Source organism: Zootoca vivipara, chromosome 17 (genome assembly GCF_963506605.1).
Source record: "Zootoca vivipara chromosome 17, rZooViv1.1, whole genome shotgun sequence".
Classification (NCBI taxonomy): Eukaryota; Metazoa; Chordata; class Lepidosauria; order Squamata; family Lacertidae; genus Zootoca; species Zootoca vivipara.
Window position 1 is genome coordinate 29,970,501 of NC_083292.1, and position 23,297 is coordinate 29,993,797.

The window sequence follows — 23,297 nt, forward strand, 5'->3', positions numbered from 1 at the left end:
ACTTCTGTATCTTTCAAAATAGATAAATTAAATAAAATGCAGAATAAGAACAAAATATGCAAATACATGCTATGCTCTGTATATGCAGGGTTGCGTCCAATATTAGTCAGAACAAAATCAAGTCTAATGGACATGACTGACTTAGGTCCATTCATTTCCATGAGTCTAAGTAAAATTTGGATACAATCCACATGTGCTGTTTAGAACCTACACCTTACCACACACCCCATTTAAATCCAGAGCGCTTTATCGTGCAGCGGTATACAGAAATTCAGCCAAAAAGGGAGTGTTAAACAAAAGAAATGAGTGCTGAAAATCACCTCTACCACCACCAGTTTAAGTGGTTCATGTTTAGCTACACTTCTGCTACAGGCCTAAGCTACCAACTAAGAACTCCTGTTCGGATCTTGGCTCTGCCTCGAATTTGTCTCAGCTCTCTTCATCTACAAACACCTCTGCCCTTCCCAAACTGGCACAAATCCCTGGCACTGTCCACTGAACAGCAGGATCAGGACACAGCCTGTGGAGGCTCATGCCCCAAAGGAGGAAGAGTCCCCACCCATCTTTTGGGGAAGGGCCGTCAAAGCTCAGTGGTAGAGCAACTGCTTGGCATGTAGGAAGTCTCAGGTTCAATCCCAGGCATCTCCAGGTAGGCCTGGAAATGTATCCAGTAGGGATGTCAGGAAATTCCAACAAAAACGGAAGGCGGGAGCAGAAATTGCCAGTGTTTGCTTATTCGTCCCGTGCCCAGAACAGAAATCAGTATGATTGGCATTTGCTGTTGCATTCAGTCTGCAATCAATACCCAATGGATCACACTGTTCCCCTCCTTTTGGATTGTGTTTCCTTTGCACTGAAATGAATGGAATGGAATAATGCAATGACAACGTAACTTACACAATTAATTACGTAAATGATGCAAATTATGTAATTTTGCCACAGCAGGCGGCATGAATGACGTTTGTTTGGGGCAGAGGGCAAACTGCGGTAGAACAGAGACAGCGCTGCAGTTGACGAATACAGGAAGGGATGCCCTCCTACATCCCTATTCTCCAGTCCGAAACCCTGGAGAGGTGCAGCCCATCTGCATGGGTAGTGCTGAGCTAGATGGACCAATAGTCTAAAGGCAGCATGCAGCATTCCAATTTTCCACTCCAGGGAGGCTGTGAAGAATTGCTTTAGACTTGGGACTCAGAGAGATGGAAGCCACTCTCAACAAGGAGAGGGCGTTCAAGGCTGTGGCCCAAAATGGGAGCAACTATTTTGCTTGCTTTTTTGTTTGTTTCCCCAAAGAGGTAATTGTTCAAAGAACACAAAACCTGAAAAAGAAAAAACCAAGGGAGCACGGAAATCTCAGAGTCTCTGTTATTGGTTCTGTTATTGGTTCTGTTGTTTCTTCCTCTTGACCACGGCAGCTCCAAAGAGTCCCAGGGCTGCCAAACCCAGCCCTGCGATGCTAACTCCCACCAAGGCATCTCGGACCTGCAGGATCAAAGGGGGAGCCAAGTCAGCAAAGACCACCAGAAGAATGTTAAGTATGAATGTTCAATTGCACACTGAAATGGAAATGGAGAATGCCTGTACGTATATGGCGGAAAAGGGTTTAACATTGGAAATTTCCATTGAAGCATACTGAAGCTCTCTCTGAGCTCTGACTGAGTTTATAATAAGTGTTGTTGTTCTCTGCTAGCTTAAACACAAGTGTTTAATCTTAGAGCATGTGATTAATTTATTCAATTGCAATTCTCCATCTTGAAGGGAGTTGCCTGTAGTCCAGGGGCCAGCAAACTTTTTCAGCAGGGGGCCAGTCCACTGTCCCTCAGACCTTGTGGGGGGCCGGACTATATTTGGGGGGGGGGGAATTGAATGAATTCCTATGCCCCACAAATAACCCAGAGATGCATTTTAACTAAAAGGACACATTCTACTCATGTAAAAACATGCTGATTCCCAGGCCACCCGCAGGCCGGATTTAGAAGGCGATTGGGCCGCATCTGGCCCCCGGGCCTTAGTTTGGGGACCCCTGCTGTAGTCCTTCTCTGGATGCCAGAGAACAAAACAGTATGTAAATGGGCCTCTCAAGGAGCTGCATAGCTTTAGGCTGGGTGCAGGCTATGGGATTCTGGCTATGGGAGAGACAGAGCATTGATTTTTGCTCTGATCGTAACTGTGTTATATATATTTAAGAAGAAGAACCAATGCTTGGATATGCATGTGCTTTATGGAATTATCTGCATGTATCATTGGTGTTTTTGTACCTGTTTTGAGTAAGTTCTGGTTAGTAAAGCTTTGAATAATACTTACGGGTCTGGACAATTTTTATTCCAAAACGATCTGGTTTTTATGCATCCAATGGCTTTATGCTGCACAGTATAAGAGCCCTGCTACTATAGGATCAGGCCAAAGGCCCAGCATCCTGTTTCACGCAGGGTGCTATCCTTTGGAAGCTATCCAAGTTGGTGACCATCACTCCCATCTCATGGGAGCCAATTCCATAGTTTAATTATGGGCTGTGTAAAGAATAACTTCCTTATGTCTGCCCCAAATATCCAAAAATTCTATTGGGTGGCCCCGAGTTCTAGAATTATGAGCTTGCTTTCTCCTCCTCCCTCCCCTTCCTATTTCCTTGTGTGCCGTGTCTTTTTTTGAAGTCTGTGAGCAGGGAGGGGCCATCTTAGATCTGCTTTTTCTTTTTCTTTTTGCAAGCCACTTTGAGAGCAGGGCGCAAATGCCATTGAGTAAATAAAACAATAAGAATAGTACCTGATCACTCCTGGGCACACCATAGCGCAGCTCGGTGACGAAGTGTTCGCAGTTTTCGCTGGTGACTTTGTACTGCAGCATTTGGCCCACCATCTCCTCAGCCCGCTGGATGATCTTGGTCTTGGGCAGTGGCGGGAACTTTGTGTCGTGCTTGTTATTCACCCGGTAGCGGTGCTTCCCTGCCACCTCCTGTAGCAGCTCCTTCTTCACCAGCGCCTTGTCAGTTAGGGTGGACATGATGCTAGCACAGCCTGCTCCTGCATATTCAGCTGGGGGGGGGGGGAGAGAGGCAGTGATGGGGGGAAGCTGGCTACAAAAACCGTTTACCCCTGTCCCTTCAGTGCTCATACATTTAAAGCACACAGATTCCTTCCCCCCAAAGAATCCTGGGAACTGTAGTTAACGCTTCACAGAGCCCTTAACAAATGATTTCTGAAGGGCAAGTCATGTGCTTCCAAAGGGCATTCAGTGTACTTTAAAACATACGGTGTGAATGTACCCTTTGGGCCACCTCAACATTGAGATGCCTGCAAATGGAGCCCCATACCACACACATTAGGGTTTCACTGGCATTTTCTCTCCCCTTTGATCATTTTCAAATGGAGTATGTCATTCGTTGATGGAGGATGTTCAGGTGGCAGTGGGGACACAGAATAAGTTTCTGGTGCAGCACCAATTTCAACCAGGCACAGGGCCTTCTCAGTAGAGGCGCCCGCCCTGTGGAACGCCCTCCCATCGTATGTCAAGGAAATAAACAACTACCTGAGTTTTAGAAGACATCCAAAGGCAGCCCTGTTCAGGGAAGTTTTTAATGTTTGATGTTTTAGCGCATTTTTTATATTCTGTTGGGAGCTGCCCAGCGTGGCTGGGAAAACCCAGCCAGATGGCAGGGTATAAATAATAAAATTATTATTATTATTATTATTATTATTATTATTATTATTATTATTAACATACACTGTGATAAAATAAAATACTGAAAACCTTCCCCTAGGCCTATGGAGGCTAGGGTTGCCATTGTTCTTGCTGGCCCCCGATTTTATGCCTTTAACTGCAGCTTGACTAGCAAAGATGAGCAAGGTGGGCTCCACGCTGTGAAAAGCTTCATACCTGTAGCATTTTCACAGAACTGTAGAGTTGGAAGGGAACCCCAAGGGTCATAGAATCATAGAGTTGGAAGAGACCACAAGGGCCAAGCAGGAAACACCATCAAAGCATTCCTGACAGATGGCTGTCAAGCCTCTGCTTAAAGACCTCCAAAGAAGGAGACTCCACCACACTCCTTGGCAGCAAATTCCACTGCCGAACAGCTCTTACTGTCAGGAAGTTCTTCCCAATGTTTAGGTGGAATCTTCTTTCTTGTAGCTTGAATCCATCACTCCTTGTCCGCTTCTCTGGAGCAGCAGAAAACAACCTTTCACCCTCTTCCATATGACATCCTTTTATATATTTGAACATGGCTATCATGGGTCATCTATTCCAAAATCCCCTGCAACGCAGGAATCAAGCTGCATTTAAGATGCACAGGGGAAGACCACATCCTCCACCCACCGTACCGCATCGCCCAGTCACTTGGCCATCTTAATCTTACGATTCCTTACATGGTGGAGCCAGGTGAATCACAAAGCCGTTCCCCACGTAGATGGCCCAGTGCTGGTATCCAAAGCGGAAAATTTCAATCAAGTCCCCAAGCTCCAGGTCATCCTGTACCAGGAGGAGACAAGGGGAAAGTGTTAGTCAGCCACACTCAGCAGCGACATGTATGGAAACAGGAAGAAAGAACTGGGAAACAGGGGCACTGCCGGAGGCAGCCTTAATTGAAGTCTGGACGATCTGAGCTGGAGTGAAAATGAAAGAGAAGGGTGTATCAGGAGTGATTTGGGTTGGAAATTAGTTGGCTTGCTTTCTGTGACATGTAAATCCTAAATTTGTACTTATACCATGTGGGGTGGGTCCATTAGGGTGAACTGCACAGAGTTCCACCAACCTTAGTCTGCCCTTGGCCAGGATCACCACCACTCATCCCACCACCACCACTGCCCACCAGTTTCCCCCATTTCATTTCAGTGCTGCCCTTGCAGAACTCACCTGGGAGGATGAGGACGGGAGCAACATTAGAATTAGCTGGGTCTCTGCCTGCTATTGGTTCTGGCTAGGGCTGGGCGATATATCAAGATATCACACAAAACCAGTTCGAAGTCCATATTGTGATACTGGTTTTGTAATTTTTGACATGGCAATATATCCATAGCTGCCAAGTTATCCCTTTTTTTAAGGGATTTTCCCTTATGCTGAATAGGCTTCCTCGCGAGAAAAGGGAAAACTTGGCAACTATGCAATATATCACAAATCACTATGTGTGTGTGCTAAGCAAAAACTACGGCGCGGGAAAAACCATGAAACCATCCAATGCTTCCACACGGCTCCATCCTTATTTCAGACATTGTGACACATTGGTGTATTGGTGATGTTTAGGTAAAGGTAAAAGGTAAAGGGACCCCTGACCATTAGGTCCAGTCGTGACCGACCCTGGGGTTGCGGCGTTCATATTGCGTTATTGGCCGAGGGAGCCGGCGGCATACAGCTTCCTAGGTCATGTGGCCAGCATGACAAAGCCGCTTCTGGCGAACCAGAGCAGTGCACGGAAATGCCGTTTACCTTCCCGCTTGGAGCGGTACCTATTTATCTACTTGCACTTTGATGTGCTTTCGAACTGCTAGGTTGGCAGGAGCTGGGACCAAGCAACGGGAGCTCACTCTGTTGCAGGGATTCGAACCGCCGACCTTTTGATCGCCAAGCCCTAGGCTCTGTGGTTTAACCCACAGCACCACCCGCGTCCTATGGTGATGTTTAGCGGGTGATATATCACAATGCTGAAAACCAGATATCGCCCAGCCCTGGTTCTGGCTCCACCTGTCCCCAGCCACGTCTCCTGCTGGCCTCTTTGCCTACTCCCCTACTGCTCTCCACGGACACCAGCCACTGCTGCTCTAGATCAGGGGTCAGCAACCTTTTTCAGCCGTGGGTGGGTCTACCATCCCTCAGACCATGTGAAGGGCCGGACTATTTTTTTTGGGGGGGGGGGACAAATTCTTATGCCCCACAAATAACCCAGAGATGAATTTTAAAGAAAAGCACACATTCTACTCATGTAAAAACACGCTGCTTCCTGGACCGTCCACGGGCCGGATTGAGAAGGCGATTGGGCCTCATCCGGCACATGGGCCTTAGGTTGCCTACCCCTGCTCTAGATATTACCTGCAAATGCACACCTTAGGCAAACTTGTTCCTATGGGCTCCCATGCTCCAAATCGTTCAAATGCCTAGCAATGCCCCTAAATAGGGAGGTTTGAAAGAAAAGGCATACAGAGCCCACAAACAAAGCAAAAGTCAGAGCCAGCGAGTCATGGGAAAGCTCAGAGCATCGCAGGGGCATTCCAGAGCAGTCACAAATGCAGCCCTATGAAAGAGGGCACAGACTGTTTCTGGGTCTGATGGAGGCCAGCTGGAATCCCATTGTTTCTGCTGCCGTTCTAATTCTATCATCCCATTGTAAGCAATTCTTTGGTGTGTGTGTTTTTTTTTTAAAAAAACTGCTTTTATCTGTATTGTGTTTATGCCTGCATTGTTCTAACGTCTTTGCATTGTGCACACCCCTGAGCACTCTTTTGGGGGCTTTTGGCAAGGTATGTACTTTTCTTTTAAAAAAACAAAAACGCAAGCATTGATGGCCGAGCACAGAAATATAGAATATTTATTTCAGTTCCCAATTCTGCTTGGGAAGCGCGCAGTGGAAAGTACGTTCCATTTATTTTGGAGGAAGCTCAATAAATGTAGCACAGTTAAGTTGCTCCATCAGTTTCTGGAGGCTATTTTTCAACCTTTCAAATCATTGATTATTTCCTAGCCTATCCATAGGAGGGCATTATTGGAACGCACTGGATTTATCTTAGATACAGGCAACATTTTTTACATGCTTCTGCAATCAATTGTAGATTGTAGATTGGATACAAGGTCATTCATTTCCTGCTGATGGTTTTTAAAAGGTTTTTGGGTGTGTGTGGTTTTTTTTACTTTCTGCACAACTGCTTTCTTTGATTTGAAAATTTGTACAGCTTTGTTTGCGACAGTCTACAGCAGGCATCCCCAAACTGCGGCCCTCCAGATGTTTTGGCCTACAACTCCCATGATCCCTAGCTAAGAGGACCAGTGGTCAGGGACGATGGGGATTGTAGTCCAAAACATCTGGAGGGCTGAAGTCTGGGGATGCCTGGTCTACAGTTTGTATGGAACAAATTATCTCTCTCTCTCTCTCTCTCTCTCTCTCTCTCTCTATCTATCTATCTATCTATCTATCTATCTTTCTAACAGTAACACCTTGGTACAAGTTATGCACACACACACACACACACACTATGTTCTTATAAGAGCAACTTTCTAGCCCTTATGGTTTCAATAAATACTTGAAAGTCCGTGAAATATCAGACGCCACAAGGTTGGCTTAATAAGACTTTCATTAATTCATAGAATTGTAGAGCTGGAAGGGACCCCAACAGTCATCTAGTCCAACCCCCTGCAATGCAGGAATCTCAACTAAAGCATTCATGACAGATGGCTATCCAACCTCTGCTTGAAAACCTCCAAGGAAGGAGAGTCCACAACCTTCTGAGGGAGTCTGTTCTGCCATCAAGCAGCTCTTATCAGAAATTCAATGGGGGCCTCTGCATAGCTGCTTGTTCCATAACTAAGAAGAGTATAACTGTGGTAAATAAGCAAAGGTACATGCATATTTTTTAAAAAAGCATGGTCTCTTTCCAACTACTCAGAACAGACCCATTGAAATAAATGGAGCTAAGTAAATTGTGCCCATTAATTCCAATTCTGAGTAGAACTAATAATGGATACAGACCCTCCAAGTGTCCCTATTTTCCAGAGGCACCCCTCTTTTAGAGAAGCCATCCCAATTTCTGATTTGACCGCAGAATGTCCCTCTTTTCCTTAGAATGTCCCTATTTTCATTGGAGAAATGTTGGAGGTTATGGAGTTATCCAACCCCCGAGCTGTCTGAAGGCAATCTTGTATAGGGAAGTTTGTTTAATGTTTTGTTATGTTTTTATATATGTTGGAAGCTGCCCAGAGTGCTGGGGCAACCCAGTAAGATGTATGGGGTATAAATAGTAAAACTATCGTGATGGAATAAGGACGTCCCTACTGTATTTTAATCAGAGAAATGTTGGAGGGTATGTTGGATACAACCCCATTCTGCGCTGCATGAAATTTAGAATTTGGGTTCCTTTGGTACAGCACTTTGAAACCACACACAGTCCCAGCTCTTGTCCTAATTCCACAAATACTCAGTAAACAAAGGGCTGAAAACTTTATTAGAACCCAGGCAGGGCTTCTCCCAAGTCACAATTGCTAACAGTCAGAGTAGAAAAGTAAAACTGAAAGTGCTTTTCCCCTAAGAGGCTCTTCGTACAACTCGGTAAGGGAACGTCAACAAATTTATTTTTGTCCGCAAAGGATGTTACCTGCACTATTAAAAGATCCAATCTACAAAGCTAATCTCCTGCGTAGTGACCGTAGTCCACTCTGCTAACCTGATGCCTTCCAGATGTTTTTGACTACAACTCCCATCATCATTTGTGTCCAGTTCTAGCCTTACTCAGGAGTCCTACTGAGAGCCAGAGTGGAGCAGTGGTTAGAGTGTCCGACTAGGACACTGGGAGACCAGGGTTCAAATCCACACTTGGCCATGACGCTCACTGGGTGACCCTGGGCCAGTCAATGCCTCTCTTAGGCTAACCTACCTCACAGGGGTTGCTGCGGGGATTAAATGAGGACGTCACCTTGAGCTCCTCAGAAAAAAAGTGGGATATAAATGCAATAAATAAATAAATAAGAGCAGAGCCACTGAAATTAATGTACATTACTAACTTAGGTCTACTCTGCTAGGACTATCATTGGCTACTAAGTCCTGAAGAGCTACACTGCACAGCTTCGGCTGCAAGGTCCCAAAAAGGAAAGAGAAACTAACCTTTTACAGGTTAGTCAGAGGCCACAGAGACAAGCACACCGACGCAAACATTAGGAAAGGGCCAAAGTCTTTTACTCCCAAGTGGTGTAGCATGGGAGAGGACCACAGGTGCAAAATTCTGAAGGGGTGCAACCGGCCCCCCCCCCATGACAAGCTCTCTCATCGATGCCACGTGGCTGAGCTCCTGCCGCCTTCCTGAGCTGGGGGGGAGGCAAAGTTAGGCCGGCTCCCCCTTGTGCAACTGCACAATGCATTGCAGGGGGTTGGACTAGATGACCCCTGGGTTCCCCTTCCAACTCCATGATGCTATGATGTGCTGGGCCCACAGGGAGGGAAGGAGGGCAGGTGTTCAGTGGACACACCAGAATCCGCAACCAGAGCCAGAGCACAGGCAGAACCGGTCTGGCAATGTCTATTAAAAGCAGAGCAGACCTGTCAAAAAGGGCATCTTCTGTGTATAAATCAGGGAAGATCCATGACAATGGATTCAGGGCCAGGAGAGGCAGCTAACAGGTATTGTTGTCAGGTACCTTGACTCACAGGAGACAGGTCATGCTCTCAAATTTATGTTTGTGATGCTTGAGTGGCCTTTGGCTAAGGGGCTGGGCAATTTCTAAAGTTTGTAAAAGTTGTCACACACCTTTGTTCTGGGTCCCCTCACCCCCTTGTAAGGTGGATGGGGGACTCTGTTACAACAGAAAATACTGTAAAGATTTTCATTGCTTTCCTCAACTGCTTCCTGCCTCCACTCATTTTTTCTCGGGCTTAAGGGATACCGGATCTCTGGATGGGGAGTTGGGCTGTAAAAGTCAAGCCTTCAGTAGATAAAGTCAAAAAAGAATAGGATTGCTTTAAAATATGGTTCCAAGAATAACACTTGGTTGTGCCTTGACTAATTTCACAGAAAGGGAATTATTTTTTCTATTGTTTTGATGAACCATTGAATATAGATTATTTAAATGTAATTGCTGAATTGAACCGCAAAGAGGAAAGTCAACAAACTTATAAGGGACTCTAACCAATTTATGGGAAAAGAAAGAAAGTGATTGTATAAGATATACAAGATATTGTTTGTACTCCTTAAATTGAGGTATTTGATAAATACATTTTTTTCTTTTTCTTTTTGTCTGTTTTTTTCTTTTTTGGATTTTTTTGTCTTTTGTCCTTTTTTTCTTTTTCTTTGCCTACGAGAAATAATTTTCTTTCCATTTTTTATCCTTTAAAGTTTTGTGCTTTGTATTTTGTATTACCTATGTTTTAGTTTAGTATGTAGAAGAAGAAGAAGAGTTTGGATTTGATATCCCGCTTTATCACTACCCGAAGGAGTATCAAAGCGGCTAACAATCTCCTTTCCCCTCCTCCCCCACAACAAACACTGTGAGGTGAGTGGGGCTGAGAGACTTCAGAGAAGTGTGACTAGCCCAAGGTCACCCAGCAGCTGCATGTGGAGGAGCGGAGACGCGAACCTGGTTCCCCAGATTACGAGTCTACCGCTCTTAACCACTACACCACACTGGCTCTCCATATGTATGATCATTCATTTCTTTATTTGTTTTTGTAAATTTCAAAAATGCAATAAAGACATTATTTTTTATTTTGTATAATACAGGGGTGGCTTCCCACATTTCAAAGGTCACACACTTTATCATTGGAAAAAGATGGGAGGAAGGGGTTGCTCTAAACACCATTAAGTCCAGAACCCAAAATTGCCTAACTACACCACTGTTCTCTTCGCAATCAGCCAAAGCAACAGATCACTTCTGTGCCACACTCTGTTACCTTAAAATAATAATCCAGCCCGCCTGCCCCCCCCCAAGCACAGCTCTCTTACCACATCAAATTCTGGCACCCTGCTGCGCATTGCCATGATCACCAAGACTGCCGCTTCCTCCTTGTCACCAGGGTAGGAGCTTTGCAAAAACCACAGGCTGGAAAGTTGACTACAGCTAAAGCAGGAAAGATCCTGACTGCTGCCCAGGACTTAACAAACAGCTGGGAACAAGCAGGGACAGGAAACTAGCGGAAAAAAACAGCAGACTCTGCCACGTCAAAATAACTGTACTGTACAGTCCGGTCCAGTAAGGGACTATCTCCAAATTCCTAATTGCTCACGGCAGATATTACCCATGATGATGACAGGATCCTTTGTTTAAAAGGAAAAGGGAAAGTCAGCTGTGCCAGGCAGGGCAGGGCTGAGAAGTAGACAACAAGCAGGACCCACTCAACAGAAAGAGCAGGAGGAGCCTCGAGCGGAGATTAGGCAGGCGTCTTTCCTGTTAACCTTTACACACCTGCTGAAAACTTTCATCCGCTGAAACTTAAGACAGTATTACATTGACAGGCCTCTTCAGGTTTGCCTGGCAATAATGGCGGCGGCAGCGCTAACCCGTCTTTATTTCCCACAATGTTCAGCGTAATGTCACTGAATGGGTACAAAGAGGAGCTCAGGGTGCTGGGAAATAAATAAACTCAGTGTTCCTTACCAGATTGGGAGATGGCGGCCTGGCCAATCTATGGTTGCTCTTCCTTTTGACATCCATGTTTCCATGTGCAGCAGCTAAGGCAGTCCCTGTGAAATCAAATTCGACAAGTTACTTTTTAATGCTCGTGATCTGCTTTTTGGAGCCCCAGTGTTGTAAGCCAAAAAAATGGCTTATCTTCTGAGTTAGCCAATAAAACTCAGAGACAAGAGGAGTTAGGAGTCCATTATGTTTATTGCAAAGCAATAAGGTTACAGTCGAATCTTTTCGGAATACTGCAACCCCCCCCCCCAAGGTCAGGCAGGAATTTATAACATTTCAGACAAAGGATTTTTATTTAACCAATCACATAAAGCATTACATCATTTAATATTTTAATATTCATCATTATCTCATTTCATATTTAATACGTATGTCATTACCTAATCTAAAACGCATGTGCAATAAGCATTGCTAACTAGGCCAAGGATTGCTAACTAGGCCTTTGATTCTCAATAATATGTTACATTGTGAGATAATATGCGTGTTGGGAACCTGTGTTACGTGTACCATGTAACAATTTGTGTTCCAGCTTATGAATTATATCTTTGTGATTTGCGTGTTAGCTGACCTTCTGTTCTGGTAAAAGAACGACATCTTGCTAGATCATCAGTTTCTTAAAGCAACAAGTTCCCATAATTCACTATTATAAGCATATTCTACGATTTATAGGGATTTACCAGGTGGCGCTGTGGTTAAACCACTGAGCCTAGGGCTTGCCGATCAGAAGGTCGGCAGTTCGAATCCCCGTGACGGGGTGAGCTCCCGTTGCTTGGTCCCAGCTCCTGCCAACCTAGCAGTTCGAAAGCATGTCAAAATGCAAGTGGATAAATAGGAACCGCTACAGCGGGAAGGTAAACGGTGTTTCCATGTGCTGCTCTGGTTTGCCAGAAGCGGCTTTGTCATGCTGGCCACATGACCTGGAAGCTATACGCCGGCTCCCTCGGCCAATAATGCGAGATAAGCTTGCAACCCCAGAGTCGGTCACGACTGGACCTAATGCTCAGGGGTCCCTTTACCTTTACCTTACATTATCACCTTAATTGAGGCCCTTTGGGCCCCTGTTACACCAGGGGAGGTTGGCTTCAACAGAAGATAGATTTCCTTTGATTTCTTAGGTAGGCCCTCAAACCTACCTAAGGGTTTCCATTGCTGCAGTCGCAGGACTGGATTCCCTGAGGTTTAATGAGGAGAGAGGATTTTTAGGTTCAACCATGGGAGGGATTCTCTTTTTTTCATTTACTTCTCGTTAAACGTATGCCCTGGTAGGATTGTAGTAATTCTGCAGCCTGATCTTTTGCATTCTTTTTGGGGAGCAAGTTTCCCAAGGCTGAACTATGGGTGGGGCTTTACTCTCATGTCATTATTTTTTTCTTTATAGTTTAAAAATCTTTATTTCAATTTCTTAAAAGCAATAACAAAACATGTAAAATCTTATCAAATAACTTGAGCCAATATTATAAACAAACAAAAAATCAGAATCAGAATTTACAAAAAAAGAAAGGAAAAAAAGAGAACAAACAAAAAAATAAAAATAAAAATTGACTCCCTGCTGCTTATACACTGCTTCCCTTTTGATGAACTTTCACTTATCTTGCATTATCTGAGTTGTCATATATCTTGCATTATCTGTATTGTTATATACATGTAGTTGTTATATACATACATGCATTCTTTAACTCTCTTGCATATATTTCAGTTCAAACAGATCACCAGTTCAGTATTAATATTTTCTTTAATCAAATAGTCCTCATAATAATAATAATAATAATAATTTTTTATTTATACCCCGCCCTCCCCAGTCAAAAACCGGGCTCAGGGCGGCTGACACCAACAGAACCACAATAAAACATAAAAACAATTAATTAAAATACAGATTAAAATACAGTATTAAAATTTAAAGTGCAGCCTCATTTCAAGTAGGCCATAAGTGGCTGACACCAACAGAACCACAATAAAACATAAAAACAATTAGTTAAAATACAGATTAAAATACAGTATTAAAATTTAAAGTGCAGCCTCATTTCAAGTAGGCCATAAATCCAAGCCATGAGGGAGAAAAACACAGGGGTCAGGCTGAGTCTAACCCAAAGGCCAGGCGGAACAGCTCTGTCTTGCAGGCCCTGCGGAAAGATGACAAATCCCGCAGGGCCCTGGTCTCCTGGGAAAGAGCGTTCCACCAGGTTGGGGCCAGTACTGAAAAGGCCCTGGCTCTAGTAGAGGCCAATCTAGCCATCTTATGACTCGGGATCTCCAGAATATTATTGTTTGTGGACCTTAAGGTCCTCCGCGGGGCATACCAGGAGAGGCGGTCCCGTAGGTACGAGGGTCCCAAGTCGCATAGGGCTTTAAAGGTCAAAACCAGCACCTTAAACCTGATCCTGTACTCCACCGGGAGCCAGTGCAGCTGGTAAAGCACTGGATGAATGTGATCCCGCGGCCAGGACCCTGTAAGGAGCCTCGCCGCGGCATTCTGCACCCGCTGGAGTTTCTGGGTCAGCTTTAAGGGCAACCCTGCGTAGAGCGAGTTACAATAGTCAAGCCTGGAGGTGATCGTCGCATGGATCACTGTGGCCAGATCGGGGCGAGAGAGGTAAGGGACCAACTGCTTGATGCGGCGGAGATGGAAAAATGCCACCTTTGCTGTGGATGCAACCTGCGCCTCCATGGAAAGGGAGGCGTCAAAGGTTACACCCAAACTCTTGACAGAAGGCGCTGGTACCAATTGAGCCCCTGCAAAAGATGGGAGTTGGCCCCCCAACCCCATGTCGCCCCGACCTAGCCAGAGGACCTCTGTCTTCGAAGGATTTAACTTCAGTCGGCTCCCACGTAGCCATCCAGCCACAGCTTCCAAGCACCTGGTGAGTGTGTCCGGGGCCGAGGCAGGGCAGCCGTCCATCAACAGATAGATCTGGGTGTCATCAGCATATTGATGACAACCCAGCCCAAAACTCCGGACAATCTGGGCAAGGGGGCGCATAAAGATATTAAAAAGCATTGGGGAAAGGATTGCGCCTTGCGGGACTCCACACACCAAGGGGTGCCGCGGCGACAACTCCCTCCCTAGCGCCACTCAACATATTTTCCACTCGATTTTACTTTTCTCCTTAGGGATATTCCTAATTGCTGTGGTCATTTTGGCTAGGTTCATAAATTCCACCAGTTTTTCCTACAACTTTACTCTCATGTCAGTATGCATAGAATTCCAGCTTTAATATTTCAGCGTTGATTTAGAATGAAAACAACTTTATTTAGTTGCTTTTTAAAAAAAAGAATTGTAAAATGGCAAACTATTTAATTGCTTTTTAAAAAAAGAATTGTAAAACGGCAAACTAAAAGAAGGGGACTTTTTAATTAAAAAAAAAAACCTACAGCTATACGTTACTTCAGTGCGGGAGAATCTGAGTAGTTTCTTCAAACTTCAAAGCTGCGACAAGGATCAGTCGCTGCCTATGTTAGGTTCTGAGAGCGATGAATCTTTCCCAGAAATCCTGTTTGGGATTTTCTTTTTATTTCAGACAAGTTGACATCAGGAGAGCGCAGGAGCACAGGGGTGTGAATTAAAGTGTGAGGGAAGGTGGAAGAAAGCAAGCAGAGTCAAAAAGGGAAAATGAAAGCGAGACGGAAAGGCAATGGCAGCAGGTGAAAGGAAGCAGGAGGTTAGAAAAAAGAGCAGAAAGGTTTGAGAAGGTAAAGAGAATGTGCCAGAAGAAGGGGCGGCAGGGAAGAGGCAACAGGTAGACAGGCAGCTGGTGACAGAAAGGATTGCGACACACATGGAAGTGACAGCAGATAGAAGGGCTGAAGTGGCAAAAAGAAGGCAGAAGACGAGAGAGAAACACAAAGGCAAAATAGAGCGTAGGGGACAAAAAGTGCAGGCAGGAAGGCAGGGAAAGAAAAAGGCGGCGGCAGCAGATGACAGAGAAAGAAAGGAAACGATAGGACTTTTGGGGGTAACAAAATGCATTCATAAATAGGAATGAGGACTTGCTGTCTTGCAGAACCACAAGCTTCACTGAGGAGAAAACCACTGGAAATCAAAGTGAGGTCACAACTACGAAAAGGGTTCAAATATTTAACCAACAATATTGGTTCACTTGTATGGGGGTGGGGGGACAGTATGCCAACACAGTGTGTGTGATATGCAGTGAGCAGCGAAAACGTAAAAGTCCCAGGTTCCTGGGTTGGGAGTCCAACGTGGGTCTGGACGGACTGAAGATGACTGCTCTAGAAAGGTTTCGTTTACCTTTCTTCCGACTTTTAGCATTTTTAAAGCCTGCTTCGCAGCTGGGCTTGATTGCTAGAGCTACCTGTTTCATGTGTCATTGCTAACTATGATCCAGACAGGTTGGTGTTGGGCCGCCCTACCTTTGAAGAAGGAGGTCTGGCGAGGCGGCTTTTTGCTTCTTCTCAACCCTACAACTCCTGCCCTGAATGTGCCAGGGGGGGCCCTGGTGGGCACCCCCGCTTGGTCTCCTTTGGCTTGCACATGGGGTGCGTGGAGTAGGCCCCCTGGCTTCGCCACCAGGCTTTTAGACATTCTTGCCAGTTGCTTATCGTAAGAACAAGGAGGTTGGGGGACACAACCCCCAAAGCCTTTGGGGATGGTCCCCCAGGGACGGTTGGCTTTCCCCGTCGCATTATTTTCCGGACGTCTCACTCGGCCCCTCTCTGATTCATCCCCACAGCACACTCTCTTCCATACTAGGTTCAGACCCCTCCGAGAGTGGGGAGCAGTTTCCTTATTCAGTGGGCATTCTTTCTGACTCAGCGCCGAAGGTCCCTTCGGGCCTTTAGTCATTCTCTCAGGTTCCGCTTTTGCTGCATTTTGGGATGGAGGTCGTGGCAGAAGCACGCTGTTCTCAGGGAGCAGGGGCTGGAGTGGGGCTGAGGTCATGGCTTCGGAGGTGCCCCCTTCTCGGGCCATCAGGGTCTTTGGCTTCTGGGTGGCCTTATGGCAAGGGCCCCTGTCACAGATCCTCAAAAAAATTTCAGACATGTCACTGGCCTGATTGGTTTTTTTTCCAGCACAGCTGGAGGTGCCCATTGAGGCCCTGAAGAATTATGACACCAGCCTGGTAACCACCGGCAACGGGCCTAGTAGTAGCAATAGTGACTCCATTTTGCCGGGGTCTCCTGATTGGACTGTTGTTGGCACCCGTCTGTCTCTAGAGACAATGGAGTGCGCCTCCGGGGGTGAAGTCAAACTGCTGTGTGAGCAGTGCTGAAGTGACCTCCCTGGGGAGCAAACCTGGGCGGTGTGTAGGGGGGTCCTGGGCTGTGCAGATGATGACACACAGAGACCCCTTGGCTTCACTGATGTGGTCCAAAGGAAAGCAGAGCAATACATCTGGCACCAGCTGGGCTGCAGGAGTTGTCGGAAGGAGGCATCCAAGGCGTTATCCAACCATCTTGGAAACATAGCTGTCAACTTTCGGATTTGAAAATAAGGGATCAGCAGCAGCCTCACCTGTCCCGGGGACAGTCTACGGTATATCTAACAATCCAGGATAGCAGCGGGAAACGGAATAAGGGAGTTTCCCGCAAAAAAAGGGAGGGTTGACAGCTATGCTTAGAAACTCCACTCCAGATTTGTGTAGGGTTTACTCCTTAGCCCTTTCTCTTCCCAAATATACCCCGCAAGGCAGAGGAAGTTTGGGATCAGAGACTTCCTTCTCCTTGACAGGGTGGATTTGATTTAAATCAAACTGATTTAAATCACGATTTAAATCACGATTTAAATCACTAGTCAGTAAGGCTTGATTTAAATCATAGTTGATTTAAATCATAAAGACTAATTCTTGCTGGTATAACTTTAATATGCAAGTAGATGAAGATTTTTAGAATAACAACTTTTCATATTAGTTTTTTTATCCCCAGTTTAATAGGTTAATCATTCATATTTGGACAACTTTACTGTTGTACTTAGGAAGGAGAAAAATAATCATTACCTTAATAATAACAATTTAAATAGATTTATTCAACTGAAACAATAACATTTCAGCAAATGTTATTTGCTTAAACAAACATCCATGTTTGTTAACTAATTTGGCTAAACAAAAACAAAATATATATATTTTAAGAAACTTAGACTGTCAGCCCAGCCTACACATGAAAAACTTAAATACTGTCCACTCCAAACAATCAGAAAAATATTGTTTCTATTCTATTCACTGAACTTCTTGAAACTTAGCACTGAAGGGGTTGCTTCTGTATTCATAGGTTTGTAGAACAATAGGATTAAGGTCTTTTTCTCAACTCTGTTCATGTTATAACATTTTTGCTGTGAAGAAGAGGCATGTGATCTCTGCTGAGTCAAATTCAGTTTTGAGAACTGCAAAAGTAAACCAAGCACCTGTGATAATATCTTGTAGGCAGAGAAACTACCCAATAATCTTACAAAAACCTCTGGAAGAGCATGACATTGTGAATGGATTAATGGAATTTATTTACCCCCAAAATTAAACATATACAACCTTATACTACATAATTAAAAAACTAATTTTTATTTCATGATGGAATAACCTTTGGATGGTAATATGTTTTCCTCAAAAAGCATTTTATTAAAAAAAAATCCAATTTAAATCAAAAAAATCGATTTAAATCAAAAAAATCTGATTTTTTTGATTTTTTTAAAAAAAACATTTATTTTTATCCACCCTGCTCCTTGATGAGCCCATCTGCTCCTCACTTCCCTCTAAAGCCGTGGTTCCCAACATGGGGCACACACCCCACAGGGGGGCGATTTGATTTTTAAGGGTGGCAATTCGAGAATGAGTTATTAACAGTGAATGGCCTTTTAGGCTTCCTCCACGTGAATAGGTGTTCACTTTTTGAATAATAAGAATTATATGTCATGGGGAGGGGGAGGCATCAGGATTTTAGAGATGCTTAGGCCCAAAAAAAGGTTGGGAACCACTGCTCTAAAGAATGCGCAGAAACCACCTTCCTGACTATTGGACCCACTACACACACACACACACACACACACACACACACACACACACATATATATATATATATATATATATATATATATATATATATATATATATATAATTAGTTTTTGCACATATTTTCCAACATTACAACACCAAAACCACATAATAAATATTTGGCTTTCACAGCCTTAGACTTCCTTCAACCTCTTCTATTGGTTTTCTAAATTCCTTTCTGATTTTGCATTTTTTTTACTATTCTTATTGCTATGAATCAAATCTTACACCAACTATTCTTAATCCTTCTCTCAATAATTTTTAAAGTCTTCCTTACAAAACTTATTGTAACCCTACAAGCGATGTTAACGTTGGACCCACTACTGGTCCTGTTCACTCAATCCTGCAGAGCCTTTCTTCGCAGGCAGGGGAAGCCCCTAACTCACAGAGGGTTTGAGTCCCATCAGCTACCCTCACCTGGTTTAGCCATCCAGTCGAAACCATTTCCTGAGGGCGTGGCCGCTGTCACATGGTGACAGCTTCAGGGAGCCACAGGTGAGAGCTGAGTTCAAGATGAGGACCAAAGGTGGACAAACCAAACTACCCTAGAAGGACAGGCCAGAGGTACTCCCCCCCCCCCGAGGTACTACCCCTTCCATAACACCCCATAACTTCTTGTTCATTCATAATCTAGTGCAGTGGTTCCCAACAGGTGGTCCGCGAGCTATGCCAGAGGGGTCCGCGAGCTGCTATTAGAATAAAAAATATATTAAATATATTTCGTATGATAACAGATTTTTTGTTTTGGCCGCTTCCTGCATGAGCAGAGTCTAGCGCAAAACTAGAATTAGATAGAGGCAGTAGTTCTGCTGTATGCCGTTAGGTGGCGCTTTACAAACACTACTGTTTTGCAAAGAGGCAGTGCGCGCATTCTACTAACGCTCACCTCCCCAAGATGCTTTGCGCGCGTCAGCTTCATTTGTGCGCTACTGCGCAGGTACCCTGTCTTCTCCATTCCCCTCCCTCCTCCCTGGACTCTTATAAAAAGACTCTTAATTTGGCTCTCACTTTTTAATTTTAGGATTAGGAATTAATGGGGGTCCTTGTCACAATAGCGGCTCGATGAGGGGTCCTCGAGAAAATTTTGTTGGGAACCCCTGATCTAGTGCATTTCGTATTGTGTTCTGTAATATATGTTTGAAGTGAAGAGAACACAGCATTGATTTTGAGAGGGCCACATATTTATCTTTGCAGTTCCTGAACCACAAATTTACCTTGAGGATATCTCCATTTGTCTGTGTGAAACCTCACTCCTGCTTGCACAAGATATATTTCTGGCAAAGGATTAGCGCTCCGATCTTTTATGCAGCTATCAGGGTCAGGATGCTAAGTGTTCTTTCCAGGTCACATTTGAGATAAGTTGTTGCACCAGGATCGGAGGTGGTTGATGAGGAGTACATTTCATACAAAACTCACTCCATGAGCCATAGAAATAAGACATGTATAAAGTTCAGACTAGCACCCATCCTTACAAGCCAGAGGCAAAAGTGAACAGAGCAGTGAATGTAAATGCTACCTTTGCGCAGTAACCTAATTTCTACACACCCTCTCTATCTGCCATCCAGGCAAGCAAGGGGCATAATCAGAGTTCGAGGGAAACGTGCCCTGTCCTATCCAACAGCTTCTCAGGTGTGTGTGTGTGTGTGTACATCAGCTGAGCCAATCACACCACTCTCCTTGTCAAAGATGTGCCCAATGCTCACATGCATCTCACATAGCTACCTAGCTCACTCCCCAGCCCATCGCGTTACTTGAAAGTGTTTTTCACATAAAATCATGCATCAGAGCCATAATCCTTCCTTTGCAAGGGGGTTGGACTAGATGAACCCTGTGGTCCCTTTCGACTCTAATATTCTATTATTCTATTACGTGAAAATGGAGCAGAAATAGGGAAGGGCCCTGGTTCAGTGGCAGAGCCCTGCATGCAGACAGGGTAGCAGTGACCTTACTGAGCCAGATAGACCAATGGCCTGACTCTACATAAGGCAGATTTCCTATGTTCCTAAATTAAAAGAGGGATGCAATCCACACTTTGCAAGCCTTCCTGTAACATATATGGTTATTTCACTTTTATAAATAATGTCTAGGACAGGCATCCCCAAACTGCGGCCCTCCAGATGTTTTGGCCTACAACTCCCATGATCCCTAGCTAACAGGACCAGTGGTCAGGGATGATGGGGATTGTAGTCCAAAACATCTGGAGGGCCGGTTTGGGGATGCCTGGTCTAGGAGGACACACCAAAAACACTTATCCTACTACCACCCTGCAAAAATGTGCTTTCTCATTTCTGTCCTCTACAACCTCACTTTAAAAAAAATGGTGCTGAAACAGCAAATAAAGGAGGAAGTAACTTCATGCAGTCCTGCTAGGAGCATGTCAAGAGTGCTGCTGTCTTGAGGCAGACTAACACAACAGTCCAGGGTTTTTTTGCAGCACAAAGCATCCAAATTGACAGCCCTTCCTTATATATGAAATGCATAATCCAGAAGACAGTGGAGATCTTAATTGTGTGACTTCCCCAATAAGTAGAAAGGCAGGTCCTCAAAAAATAAGCACATGCACGGACACGACTGGACCTGGTGGTCAGGGGCCTTTGCACGCAGCACCGATCCCCGACATCTCGAGAGATGGGAAAGGCTAGTCGGTAGGAAGTCCCTGGGTAGCTACTACGGTACTACCAGTCTAAATTAGCTAACCTGAGCTAAATCAGAGATAGAGGAGATACGGCCCACCAGGCGGTGCTGGACTACAATTCGCATCCTCTCTGACCATTGGTCATGCTGGCTGGGGCTGATGGAAGTCCAACAGCCCCTCGAAGGCTACAGAGTTCTCCAATCCTCAGCTAGAGAGGATCGGTGGTTTGATTCAGCACAAGTCAAATTCTAGAAAGATAGGCGCAAAACAAACCTTTAGCCGGCCGGCCGCCCTGCAACAGCTGATTATGTCCTGGGCCGAGAGAAGAGCAGAACCAGGAAGGCTGAAAATACCAAACAGTGACGTCATGCTAGCTCTGCCTCCTCCTCCTCCTCCTGTCATCTAGGGAAGAGCAAAAGGGGAGGGGGAAGGGGGGATTAAGGCCTGGGGTTGCTGCCCCCTGCTGGAGGAATGTTTATCTGCATCATGTTAATTTCGTGGTTTTAATTCAAGTTTAAAGGAGCCTCTCTCAACCTTGGGTTCCCAGGTGTTGGACTACCACTCCCATCATCCCTGACTGCTGCCTCTGCCGGCTATGGATGATGGGAGTTGTTGTCCAATGGCACATGGGAACCCAAGCAGGGTTGCCGTATTTCAAGGAGTGAAAATCCGGACACGAAAGTTGGTTGGTTGTTGAGCTATTCTTAAAGAAAATCGGCAAAAGCGACAGTGCTGACATGGCTTGCCATACGTCCTGATTTCCCCGGTCACTGCTTCTGGCTGCAGTGTTCTAGGTATGTCCAGGAAATTCCGGGTGTATGACAACCCTAAGGTTGAGGAATCATAGAATCATAAAGTTGGAAGGGACCCCGAGGATCATCTAATCCAACCCCCTGCAATGCAGGAATATGCAGCTGTCCCATACAGGGAACAAACTTGAAACCTTGACGTTATCAGCACTACACTCTAACCAACTGAGAAGAAGGCTGCTCTAGGCTGTCAGTATTTTGCGGGGGGGATTTGTGTGTGCATACTGCAAATATAGGTTTGCACATTTATTTACTATTTATTAGTTATTTGTGATATATGCATACTGCTGTACCATTCACAGCAATAAAACCACAAAACTGCACAATAAAACCATAAAAAGTGTTGTTGTTTTTTTAATGTCATCAAGTAACCATTGCAGACGGATGTGATCTTAATTGCCTGCTTAGGCCTGGTGGAATAAGAAAAGTTGTGTCGCCCTACCACAAAGAATCCATTTTAAAAAAGAGAGAGACTTTTGTGGTTTGGAAAGTGACAAGGAAATGAACTGAGAAGTATTGTATGAATGAGATAATGGGAGATAATGGGAGACATGTAAACAACCTCAAGCAAATCAGGATGAATGCACGTTGTAGTATAACATCCCCATAAAGAAATCAGAATGATTGCCCAAGGAAGATCATCCACAGCGCCCTGCATACCTCCTTGTTAATGTGCATTCACTATGGTTTATGTTCATGGTGGTATCAGGGCACTTCCAGATGGCAGTAATGCAGTAACACTGCGGAGACATCACAAACAACTAATAAAGCAGAACGATGCATGGACAATACGGCGTAAACCCTGCCAGTGACACGCTATTATTGCCCCAATGAAATGTTGCAGGACACACCAGCAGAATAAACCATCAGCCTGGAAGGGTCCTTTGTCGAACTACCACGAGACATTTTGCACGTGCAAATCAGGACAAAGGCTGGCGAAGGTCCTAAGGCTCTTTGCCACTCTAGAAAGTAAGTGCTCCCCATTGGGTGTGAACAGTGGTGTACTGGAGCAGCGATGAAGCATTGGAGGACCTTGGGGTCTCAAATTCCAGTGGCACCCTGTGCAACACCCAAATTTGGCACCCCTCTGCCTCTTGCGCCCCATTCTAAATGATAGTTGCAGCATCCCCAGCAATGCATCCGAGGCTCTGCACCCAATGAAACCAAACCAGTCACTCTCCCCGAAATCCAGCTCTTGATGAAGCAATGCCTCGTTGCTTCATTGCGCAAGGGCAATGATGTTCTCACCCGGGGCACTATTTGCCTTTCTTCTGCGTAGCACTTGGATCTTGGCAGCTGCCTTAGCTTCATATGCTTGAACTATGTTCTTGAACTACAACTCCCATCAGCAAGCAAGCAACCAAAGAATAATAAAGCCCCCACTTATGTGAAAGATGCTGCTGTTTTGGCTACATAAGTTGTGGCACAGAAAGAACTCAACAGGAATTAAAATGCAAAATGTTGTGTTACTCCTGGAGCCCAGCGCAGAGTACCTGATTTGCATGTAGAAGGTCCCAGGTTCAGTTCCTAAGAGGATGA

General features: G+C 44.9%; 1 protein-coding gene across 3 annotated transcripts; it reads right to left on the bottom strand.

Moving 5' to 3' along the window:
• Window positions 1–515: 515 nt before the first annotated feature.
• On the bottom strand, window positions 516–21,307 carry LOC118075661 (phospholipase A and acyltransferase 3). 3 transcript variants are annotated; one of them, XM_035097778.2, is made up of 5 exons: window positions 21,223–21,307; window positions 11,284–11,369; window positions 4,365–4,467; window positions 2,764–3,032; window positions 516–1,482 (listed from the first exon to the last, which is right to left on the bottom strand). In XM_035097778.2, the coding sequence occupies exons 2-5, from the start codon at window positions 11,338–11,340 to the stop codon at window positions 1,378–1,380; spliced, it is 534 nt and encodes a 177-aa protein (XP_034953669.1). In that variant the 5' UTR covers window positions 11,341–11,369; window positions 21,223–21,307; the 3' UTR covers window positions 516–1,377. The 3 variants fall into 3 exon arrangements, with proteins under 3 accessions (XP_034953669.1, XP_034953671.1, XP_034953670.1); XM_035097780.2 differs by lacking the exon at window positions 21,223–21,307 and adding an exon at window positions 15,688–17,862; XM_035097779.2 differs by lacking the exons at window positions 11,284–11,369; window positions 21,223–21,307 and adding an exon at window positions 10,632–11,237.
• Between the last annotated feature and the right edge of the window lie 1,990 nt (window positions 21,308–23,297).

Coding starts and splice junctions, on each gene's coding strand:
- LOC118075661 (XM_035097780.2), bottom strand. CDS start 16,366: ATGGGCACCTCCAGCTGTGCTGGAAAAAAAACCAATCAGGCCAGTGAC. Junction 11,370..15,687: donor CCAGACCTCCTTCTTCAAAG/GTAGGGCGGCCC, acceptor TTGATTTCACAG/GGACTGCCTTAGCTGCTGCA. Junction 4,468..11,283: donor GGCCGCCATCTCCCAATCTG/GTAAGGAACACT, acceptor CTCCTGGTACAG/GATGACCTGGAGCTTGGGGA.